General features: G+C 40.4%; 1 protein-coding gene across 14 annotated transcripts in view; it reads left to right on the plus strand.

The window, feature by feature from the left end:
- The window catches only part of LOC103149406 (type I inositol 3,4-bisphosphate 4-phosphatase-like), a 29,872-nt gene that overhangs the window by 1,374 nt on the left and 17,283 nt on the right, over window positions 1-11,215 (plus strand). For 13 of the 14 annotated variants that reach the window (XM_016679905.1, XM_016679907.1, XM_016679908.1 and 10 more), the window contains exons 2-8: window positions 5,232-5,327; window positions 8,792-9,029; window positions 9,147-9,191; window positions 9,281-9,399; window positions 10,580-10,696; window positions 10,780-10,859; window positions 11,028-11,139. In XM_016679905.1, the coding sequence (XP_016535391.1) occupies window positions 8,924-9,029; window positions 9,147-9,191; window positions 9,281-9,399; window positions 10,580-10,696; window positions 10,780-10,859; window positions 11,028-11,139 (579 nt within the window). In that variant the 5' untranslated portion in view covers window positions 5,232-5,327; window positions 8,792-8,923. Of the gene's footprint in view, window positions 1-1,176; window positions 1,277-5,231; window positions 5,328-8,791; window positions 9,030-9,146; window positions 9,192-9,280; window positions 9,400-10,579; window positions 10,697-10,779; window positions 10,860-11,027; window positions 11,140-11,215 lie in introns of those variants that run through there. The other variant, XM_016679906.1, reaches the window with a different exon arrangement.

An 11,215-nucleotide genomic window follows, 5' to 3' on the forward strand; every position in this document is an offset into this window, starting at 1 on the left:
AAAAGATTTTAATTTTAACTTGATTAGAAAAAATAACAAAAATGTAGAATTTTTTCCTACTTCATAAAATCTTTTTAAAAAATGTGTAAACAATTTTTTTCCCTTAGATTTTTTTTTCGTGTGCTACTTTTAAGAACTCATATCTGGTAAAAAAAAAAATAAAATAAAGAAATCAAGATGAAAGAACAAGCAATTTTGAAATTGATTTGATGAGTGACTGGAGATTATTTATTTTATGGACCATTTTGTTGTTCCCTTTGGGATCTGGACTTACTTAGATAATAATTGAACCTGAATCTTGTTTTGGGAGCAAATGACGGCTAAATAATTCTACAACCAATGATTCTGTCGCAGCAACTACACTTTAGAACCTACTTAGAGTCAGAAAATTCTCAGAAATATCTAAATTTTAAAATTGATCTCCCTTGATTATCTCCCTTGAGATAATCTCAAGGAGTCGCTTGAGATTATCTTGAGAATTTATCACCGACTGCATCTGAGCATCTCTGGTGAACTGTAATGCTTTTTTTGTTTTGTTTAAGCTTAGTGTTTTTTCGACGCCATGTGCTCGTCGTGACTCATCAAACCCGTCCAATCAGCTGTGAGCAGGGAGCCTGTTGATCCACGCTCCTCTGCTTCTGTGCATCATCTTCCCCCATGTGTGGGTAGTTACCAGTGCATGCCTGCAGCCCCGCTGGTCGTCTGGATGCTTGGGAGCTGGGAGAACACAGCTTATCTAACGAGGAGACAAATCTTTATCAAACATGTCGTGTAAAGGTCACATAAGAAGATTAATTAAGCCTTTTATTTGCTTCACATGAACTAAAATGGAGTTGATTTCAGTTATCTTAGGAACACTGAAATGTGAATGTCCTCGTTCTTTAGCTCAGTAAAAGCAAAGTGGAAGATAAAATACAAAAAAATTCAAACATGACTCAGAGCTAAAAGCCACAGCAGCTTTACGTCTATTTTAAAATGAATTGCTCTTCTTCTGAGCACTTTAAAGCTGCAGAACCTCCTGAACATCAGCGCCTCTAATTTGTGAGCACATATGTGGTCTGCTGCCGATACCGGCTGTTCTCACGTAACGGTCTCTTTAATATTGATGAACTCCGGGGGAGGTTAAAGACACATCAGCGCTCCGCCGTGTAGCCGGCAGCTCGGGCTTAGCAGCCATCTCGCTGCGTTTCTTCATGTTGAACAGCTGTCGCAGAGTGATGTGGGGCGTGACGGGGTTTCCTGCGCGGTGAGCACTCTTGAAAAGCATCTTGAGACGGTGAGAAAGAGCAGCTGAAAACCGATTTGTGTTTCGATATTAAAATACTAGAGGTCAGTGTTCGTTCTCCTTTCATCCAGTGTCTGTCAACAGTTGAGTGTAGGAGGAGTTAAGGTGGATTTTCTTCAATTGACACAGTTCCAAAAATTATACGTACAGGGTCAAATAGATTATTCTGTCTGGACATGTGACCGCTCTTTCTGGTATGAATTGTAAAGCTCATTTAAATCAGTTGGTTTCATGGCCTGGAGTGGAGTCCTTCGCTTGAAGGTGAAGTTGGAGCACAGACTTATTCCTTGGTTGTTCTTTCTGAAACCTTTTTTCCAGTGTGGACAGTGTTGCTCATGTTGTGCGGTCTGCAGTTCATGGCTTGAACTTTGTTTGCAGTTTGGAACTCCTCCATTGACCAAAACCGTCCCCTACATATCTCTTGCTCCTCTAATCCACATAAATATCAGAAATGATAAGTGGGTAACTGTGTTTTCCGGTCATTTCTGTTCTTTGCACTTCTTGTTGATCTGGTCACGGCGCCAAATGTGGGACATCCGCTGCGGTCGACAAAGTGTTAACTGGATCAAGCAGTCAGAGTGAGTATTAAAAGTGCAGCAAAGGAAATGGATGAGTGCCTGTGCACTTGTGGCTGCCGCCTCGTGACAGCATCTGCAGCGTGAGTTTGTTTACACCCCGAGGCTGCAGACCGTTCTGCACTGGAAAGCTGATGTCATGCGTACATTGGCTGCAGATTTGTGCTGCAATGTTAGGAAGATGTGAGGGGAAATGCATCGTCACACTGTTTGCTAATAGACCAATGCAGCCTTGTTGGGAAAGACGTGATACAAATGGTGACCGGACTCAAAACGGAAGCACAGACGTGGATAGACGATGCATTCTTTAGGATCTGAAAGCTTTTTGTTGTTGTTTGTGCGTCCACTGCTTGTTTTTCTGACACTGCAAGAAGTTGGTGTGGTGTCCTTTCAAAGAGTTTTGTAAGTTGACCCTCTTGGCTCACTTCTGCTTTCAAGGAGGTTCTGCTGTGAGTTCTACTCTCTTAAGTGAAGTCTCACAATACAAACACAATGTTCCATTGGACTTGTGAAGCAATTGTTGCTGCCCGTCAATCTAGGAAAGGTTATGAGGTAATTTTCAATCTACTCAACACAATAAAGTTTCTGCATATGTGCAAAACTTTAAAGATGGCTGCCGATCTTACAAAGAGAAAATTCTCGGAATATTTCATATCAGAACAATAGATGGACCTTGTAGTCATTGGGTTTATCATTATTTCCTCTGTACTGACAAGTTGTGTTTGATCCCATATGATCAGCAGTGACTGAGGATCTTACAGGTGATGATCAGGCAGTTTATATTTAATCTGGTCTTATGTTGGGGCTCATTTCCATTTTAGCTCATTAGTAGGTCCTACCTGGAGAATTTGAAGTTGATGATACTATTTTAGACTCGAATAGCTTTGCTGTTATTCTAAATTCTTTTAGCAAAACTTGAACACAACAATAATATTCTCCAGCATCTAATCTGCTTGTTATTTTTTAAGCAAAAATGTGCCTCAGTGGGCCGAGAGAAGCAGCTTTGTCGTCCATTTTTGTGTTGCGGATGTCGCTTGCATATCATGGTTTGAGGTGTACCAGAAACGTGTGAACGCAAAGGTTCCAGCTGGAACCTTTTGTATGTTAAAAAAAAAAAAACATTAAAGACCCAGCTCTCTTTTAGATATTGGTACCAAACTTGGTACGGCTTAATTCCATTCAGAAATGTCTCAATATTGAAAACCCAGCCTAAAGAAGATGATGATATGGCATTTTCCTTGGGCTCTGTCATAATATTCACTTTTGTATTTTAATATTTTTGCTGGCTGCCAACCAAATGACCTCCCATTAATGATAAACTTCAGATGCGTATGTGAGGTTAATGCTTCGGGCCACACCCTTAAACATGTTCTCTGTGACTGCTGTTAGAAACACTGAATGTTCTCCTCCACAAACAACAGAAGGGACGTGTGTCTTTTTTCTACTGTGAGTCCCTGTGAGTTTTACAATCTGACTTTGAGAGGCTAATATGTGTTGCGTCAAGTCCTCTTACCAGTGAAGTAAGAAAGGGCAGGAAGCTCAATGCACTTCTTGTTCAATGGTTCAACAAAGACACAGAAACAACCTGGAAATTTACCTGGAAACTTATGGTTGCTTTATTTAATGGTCTACATTCGGTTAGCGATGCTTCTGTTATCTCACTCTTTGCACAGTCAGTGAAAGCAACTGTAAAAAATCAGAGAACTGGATGAGGCTCTGGGAGATGCTCGCTACGTCACTGTGTGTGTTTTTGTGTCTGTGGCCTAGGCCGGTGCTCATTTTCATGTGAAAGGGCCACAGCTGCTCCGTCCCCATAAAGAAATTATTCATGTCTCATTCTGATGCCCATCCCTGAGGGTGGATGCGTGCTGTTGGGGGAGCATCTCTGATTTTGGTTCAGTCCTGCAGCCTGATGATGACTAAGCCAAGCCTTGTTTTACAGTGTTTATGTTCAGCTTTAGTCCTGTGGTGAAAACCAGCGTCAAAAACAATGTGAAAATCCTAGAGGGGTCTATTATTGGCTAATTTATATGTCCTGGATGATTTTGATGAGTCATTGTTTCACACTTACAGGCATTTTAACAGTCAGGTAAAGGAACAGACAAGAAAACGGATGTTGTTAGGGGTTTTTTTTCTTAATGTTTACAAAATACAGATTTAACCATTTTTACTATATAAGGATTTAGTTATTTTTTTCAAATGTAATTTTGATTCAGGTGTAATTATAGATGAATATGTCAAATTTTGTCATAGTTCTTATTCTAATTTTCATTTATTTTTCATCTCTTATAGCACCATTGTGTTGTGGGAATTCCTTTTTTCTTTTACTTAACAAACTTAAATTAATAGAAGTTTGTGTTGCAATGCGAAAGAAAAAACAAAATCAACTGCCATGTTAAATATTGATGATGTACAAGGTAGGGAGGTCCATAAAGATTCGTTCTTAAGCTAAAACGCTTCAGTCGAAAAACCTTTCAGAGACTTTTCACTCATGATAAAATTCCTCCAAGAAATCCGCACTTCCTGTCTGCTTTTGTCGAAGGAACACTTTTTCTCCCGCTACAACCTATCGGATGATTTTATATTGTCCTTAAAAAGTTTTACATTTGTGTATCTAAATTTAAAGCCTTAAAATGTCTTAAATTCATGTTTAGATACTTTAGATACGTCAATCACAGGTCTTAAATTTTGTTGCGACAGAACAATTTAATCTAGCTTTTAAACATTTATTTTCTCCTGGGACTTTTCTGTCAGGCAAAAGTTGAGTAGCGTGCAAACATCTTTATTGCATTTTGTGACTTGAGGTGGTTGCGCTACCGGTGACTAGCTGCTAGTACATGCCTTCTCGCTAAGTCAAGTCAAGTTTATTTCTATAGCACATTTAAGCGACAAGGAGGTTGAAGGTGCTTTACATCATAAAAACACAAAAATACAAAGTCACAGAGCACACAGTCAACAATTATAGCTAGCTTAACTGTTAATTAACTAGCTAGCTCTTCTGTGTCTGTCATGGATAAGTGCAAATGTATCACCAACTGGCTGGATGACATTGGTTAACGCCACTAGTTTTATCACTAAGAGGATGTAGAGAGTACTACACAATATGTGATAGCCTTGTGTAATGCAGGACTTAAATTTCATTCATTATGGTCTTAAAAACATCTTTAAAAGTCTTTATTTTGAGATGGTGAAACCTGCAGGAACCCTGTCTTTTGCAGTCTGATTAAATCAGACCTAGTTGCATGCAGCTTGTTAAAAGTGAAACAGCATGTGTCAACATCACTACTTCCCCTTTTCTTTTAAAATAAAATCTTTTGAACTGTTTGCGATTTGTTTCACATTTTCATTTTTCCATCTGCTGTGTTTTACAGGCATCGAGGAAAGACCCAAATTTGGCCCTATTAAACCGTTCTCGGTCCTCTGAGTGAGAAAAAGCGGGGCTGCTCGGAGAGAGGAAGCATTGAAACGTGAGTTTCGCCATGTATGGTCAACTGCACTGTCTGTCCCTGAATCTGGCTTTTGTGCCTGAGGTTTAAAACCAAAGACAGAAGCTGTAAACACTCACAGAGGCTGTTGCTCTTTTATACAAATCAGTGCAAGGACAAGCCTGGCGCTTCTTTCTGCTGGGATCCTTAAACAAATTCCTAAAAGTGTCGTGCAAATTACAAGCCCCCTTCTTCTGTTTCTACTTCTTTTTTCAGATCATCAAACTAAATAATTTTTTTTATGTGAAAAGCCATCAAAATCAGCTTGGATTGAAGTGAACTAGTGCCTCATACAGGCACCTACAAATTTCAGTCCAGGAAAAAGACGATCTGTCAGCATCTTTTGTCTCTGCTGTGAACAAGCCTGAGTTCGTGACAGGCTTGAAGCTTGCTGGGCTGATCTCAAGTATCCTAACCAACTTCCTGTAATCTGAGGGTGGTAGCTTGGCGTCTTCTGCCAGATTCTTGCAAAGTAGTGATAGACTTGAATAACCTCTGCTTAGTTTGTAACAGAAAATGTATTTAGTGAAATACGACAAAGTGAATATAACCATAGTTGACCTGAGTTTGTGTTGCTCATGGTTCCACCAGGTCCTACCGGAGCAAAGTCCACACAACACACCCCAGACATTGGTTGTAAGTGTCAGGAGCTCTGACAAGTCTTCTCTAAGGTTTATACAAAGTGTGTGTGAGTGTGTGCCCCAGTTTATGTGACTCACAGACGTACACACTCTTGGATCTCATGCTGGCTAAATTTGGAGCTGCCTTATACGGTTGCTTTTCCTCATTCCTTGTAGCAACACCATAAATTTTTTGTATGACTACATTTCAAACTGGTAAATTACTCTCATCTGCAGATATGACCAATAAACATTTCTATTCTTCATCCTTGCTCTGTAGCAGTTAATTCCTTCCTTACATCAACATAGAAAGATGTTTGACTGTCTGTAGATACAGAGGAGAGGCAATAATGAATAGAGTTGGTATTTATGAAGAAACATAGATTAGGATGATGTGATGACGAAAATGGGAGACGAATAAGCCCCTCAAGACGTATTTTGGCATTGCAAATGGAAAAAAAGTGACTTCAGCTGGACGAGAGACTGGAAAATTCTCACAGGTTTTTAAAACAAAGGAGTACAAATGCATCAGTGCTGGCAAAGATGAAGAGTTTCAATCAATTTTTCTGTCTTTAAAGAAAAATCAGGCTTCGGGGCATCTTCGCATCCTCAAAACATCTTCATCGTGTTCTGCTGAGATTCCCTGGCTAGCTAGCTACCTTTCTAGCTTTTTTTTTTTGCGTTTATCTTTATCGCCAAGCTATCTCTGCAGTAGCACACAAGCACACTAATGTCCTGTCCTCTGCCAGCATTACCCACATTGTTCTCTTTAAATTGTAAACACTTTCGATAGAGTGCAGGACCTCGGAAACTCTCCAGCTACATCTGCTTTTATTCCAACAGTCCCTCTGATCCATGATCACAGTTCCACTTCAGGGAAATAAAACTGCCAGTGCCAGCTAAAACACTTCCAGACCGTAGATCTCACTCATCTGGTCATCAGTGCTTCAGTTGTGTTTCAACTGAAACGTAATCAAGTTTTGTCAACAAATGTAATGACAACAAAAATCAGTTCAGACAGTTTTCGTATGATAAAATAAAAGTCTATTTTACTGAATTTCAATCATTCACACCATTGAATTCTTTGCAGTTCATTCCATAAATATGGTCGTTATGGAAATTGGACAAACCAGTTGTTAAATGAAAACTATAAGAAGTGACATTTGCAGTTTCATGCTCAATGATTGCTTTTCTTCAGGAGTAGTAATGCATGCTGCGACAGACTGGCGACCTGTCCAGGGTGACCCCACCTCTCGCCCGGAACGTTAACTGGAGATGGGCACCAGCACCCCTCCTGACCCCACTAAGGGACAAGGGTGTACAGAAAATGGATGGATGGATGGATGGATGGATGGATGGATGGATGGATTGTGCATGCCACTTTTCAAGTTTTTCTTTGTAAAAAATACTGAAAATTAATATTTGTTTACTTACAACCCGACAACCCAGTAACATACTTGGAAGTTTTTTGTGGTTTTAGCATGTCAAAACGTGAAAATTCGAGCAGGTTTGCACTCCGTTTTCAGGTCAGGCAACTTAATCCTGAAAACGGATTGATTCAGCTTCCTCTAAATCAAGTCAACAAACTGTTGTTTGTTTTGTAAACAGTAGATTGTCAGATCATCACGGTTTATGTGCTAGGACGTGTGAAACATCTCATGTAAACGCTATTCAAATTCGGATGGAAATCAGATCGACTTGCTTTGGTCCATGAAGGACACCAGCTGCTCCAGATGTTTGACACATGTGGGTCGTTCATAAAGTGGGACACTTTGAGTGCTGGACCCCATACGCCAGGAAGTAGGCCAGACCCACCTTCTGTTTTGAATCAGTACGGAATATGTTTATCAGATATCAGATATGTATATCAGCGCTTTGAAACTTTTTCAGAAAGTTGAACTTCTCATTTGTGTCAGAAAGCTGATTTAATATATTTTATTTTTAATATTAGTTTAAACCTGAATCATTAATGTTTGGGCTGTAGATTTAACTGAATTTGTCTCTCTTTCTGTGCGCAATGTTAAAGTAGACCAGTGAATCTCTCCATTGGAGCCGCCTACTGTCCCCTGTGTTCACAGCTTTCATCCAAATAGGCTAATTGCTCTTTTATTAAAGTGGGACAGAAGCAGTGAAGACGGCACAATGAGAGTGAGACGTCCTCATTCCCAGAAGGGAGTTCAGAATTTCCTAACTTTCCCCAAAAGCAAAGACGGAGACAAGGATGTAAACACGGAATATAAGAAACAAGTTGAGTAGAGCATTTAGTGCTGGATGGACAAAAAAAGTCTTGTGAAATACAAATTTATCTTTTTTTACAGAAGTTCTCACTGAAACCACCCCCAACCCCCCCAAAGTAAGCCTGTTAAAAGTGAGAGTCTTTGTGTTGAATCTTTTTAGGGTTCTGAAATTCCTTCATAAAAACCCTCAAGTGTACGACAGATTGGGTAAGCAGTGGGTGGAAAAACTAATTAGGGCCATGAAACTGTAGTTTAGAGAGAGACAGCAACTATAACTCTCTTTATCTGCATTGTTTACACTTTCTGGATGACTATCAGCTTTTCTCATCATTATGGAAGACTTTCAAATAAGTGAAATGTGGGCATTGACTAACCCACTGCCACACCATAATATTTTTATTTTTCAGCCATTCTATAGACATTGTTCTGTTGCCAACCCAGACTCAACCGAGCTTCTGTTGTCCGATTGAGAGCCTCACATTTTTACACATTAATTACAGAAAACGTAAACAAATATATATGGTTATATCATTATGAATCAGCAGTTAACTCCAAAACTGATTGTTTTTCTCTCTCTGGGTTCCATTAGAGGTGGTGAGGCATTCAGTGGATCAACCGTGGATCTTCACAGGGCCTCGCCACATGGGAGTGGACTTCCGCACTCATAAGGGTGTGTGTTTGGGGCTCCCGCCGTCCTGTCGCCCACTTTTGCTGGACCGACATGGCCGGTGGCAGAGAGCGGAAAGAACGACCACAGAGGCCATGGTCGGTGTACCGGGCCAACACCTTCGAGCTTTCCAGCGAGATGATTGGCCTGGCGCTCGCAGGTGAGGAGTCAAAGGATTTATGGAAACCTTCTGTGGATTGGTTGTCTTGGAGTCTAAATGTTGCAGGTTTGACTCCAGCTTACCCTCGTCACATATCGCTGTGTTCCTATTTTCCAGGAAATAGTCAGGATCCAGACGAGCCTGTTTTGGAGTTCAGTGTCGGTGAGCGTTATCACAGTCTTCTAGGAACTACTTAAATACCTCTCGGTTTGTGCCTTGGTGACTGTAGAAGTGTTGTCGGTGTATTCCAGCTTGCACGGAGCTGGCCACTCCCTCTTTGGAGCGAAAACCAAACAGCTTTGTAGCAGTGAGCTGCACAACCCCACCACAGGCCTTCTGGACCAAACACGCCCAGACCGAAGTCATAGAGGTCAGTCCCGTCCAGAGGAACTGCTTATAGCTGCTTCTCCATCACCACGTCTCACTCTAACTGGTTAATATCTGGACTTAGTCTGTTCCTCACTACAAACACGAACGTGCAAACGTGGTCAATTGATGATTTTGTTTGTAGCCACACTCTGCAACGGAGAACCTTGACGTTGTGATTTTGGTCGACTTAAATAAATCCATATATTTAATTTTGTCCCATCAAAATTAAATATTTTGATATTTAATATCAAAGTAATCTGAATTAGTCAGCTTATTTAGATTGTGTTGTTTCATTTTTAATATTTTAAGCGTTCAACCGATGGATTTAGGTAATGCAGTCAAAAGATGTATATCATTATCCATGCATGAAAATAAAATGCACGTCACAGCAAACTATTGTTATGTAGTTCTAGTGTTTTACACCAGCCAATCATCTGATAAAATCAGACCCTGTTTGACCAGGTTTGTTAGAATTTCTCTGTTTGTTTTTTCTTTTTAGTTTTTTACTACATTCTTTATACTCAGAGAGTAGAAAAATATGTTAAGGTGTAGACAAAGCTAACTATTGGAGCTGTTTTCTCCATGCAGTGTTTCAGACTACCTGTCATTCTCTGAAATAAATGAGCATCTTACATTTCAGGATCTATAAAATAATAGGACCAATCCTATATAACGTTTACTCCGGCAAAGCTGTCATCATAGTACCTCTGGTACAAGCCAAGTACCAAGTTTGCATGCTAACGAGTTGATTGGCCTGTAGAATCTGTGACAAGACTGTAGTAGTTGGCGTGATGGTGAGTTCCAGGTTGGATGTCACCGTCTCCAACATGGTCAAACCTTTAGATCTCAGTCTTTTTATCAACTGTAGAAGAACAGCGCAGAGAGCGTCAGCTGGACAGGGTTAACTCTCAACAAACAAATATACAAACGCAAAATGACATCATTGGAGTATCCGCCCACGTTCCTGCTCATAGTCAGGAGACCCACCCAACTTGGGTAAAACCAAATCAGATATTAACCAGATGGAGTGAGACTTGACAATGGAGAAGGGACTTACGCAGATACTGCCTTAAGAATATGTACCATTAGTGATTAAAATCAGCTTGTCAAGAGTCCTAAGCTGAACAAAAAATTGCTTTTTGTAAAGCATTGTGTAACAAGTCCTCTTGGTTTCCCCTCAGGGCACCAGTAACCCCATGTTCCTCAGTAGCATCGCCTTTTTCCAGGACTGTAACATCAACCCCCAGACGCAGGTCAAGCTGGCCGTGTACGACGTAAAGGACCGCTCGCAGGGGACGGTACGAGTCTTTTGTCATGTACCTGTGGCACCTTAAGAAAACCAAACATAAATCTGAGCTGTTGTCTCTCTCTTTATGTTCAGATGTACATGTTGGGGGTTGCACTTTTTGCTGTGAAGGAACTTCTGCAGGAGAAAGGCCACAGATTAGAGCTTGAACTGCGGTAAACCACCTACACATGAAATTAAAATCCTGTAGAAGATGTATAGCATCTAAGATATTTTCAGTCATTTGTTCAGCAGTTTTGATAGAAGTTTGTTTTCCTGTAAAATAACCTAACCTGAACTCTACAAATAAAACCCAGCTTATGTTTTTCTTTTTGGATGGACAGATCGGCAGAGAACCAACGTGTTGGGAAGGTCACCATCGCGGCATGGCAGATGGAGGACAGGGCTGATCATAGGATGTCTGTTAGAAATCTGCCAGAGAGCATCAATGGTCGAGTAAGGAACAAAATAATCAGCTTTTTGTTGTCATTTTTTTCTCCTTACACACTAGGGTAAGACATACATACATATA

Source organism: Poecilia formosa, unplaced genomic scaffold (assembly GCF_000485575.1).
Source record: "Poecilia formosa unplaced genomic scaffold, Poecilia_formosa-5.1.2 Scaffold225, whole genome shotgun sequence".
Lineage (NCBI taxonomy): Eukaryota > Metazoa > Chordata > Actinopteri > Cyprinodontiformes > Poeciliidae > Poecilia > Poecilia formosa.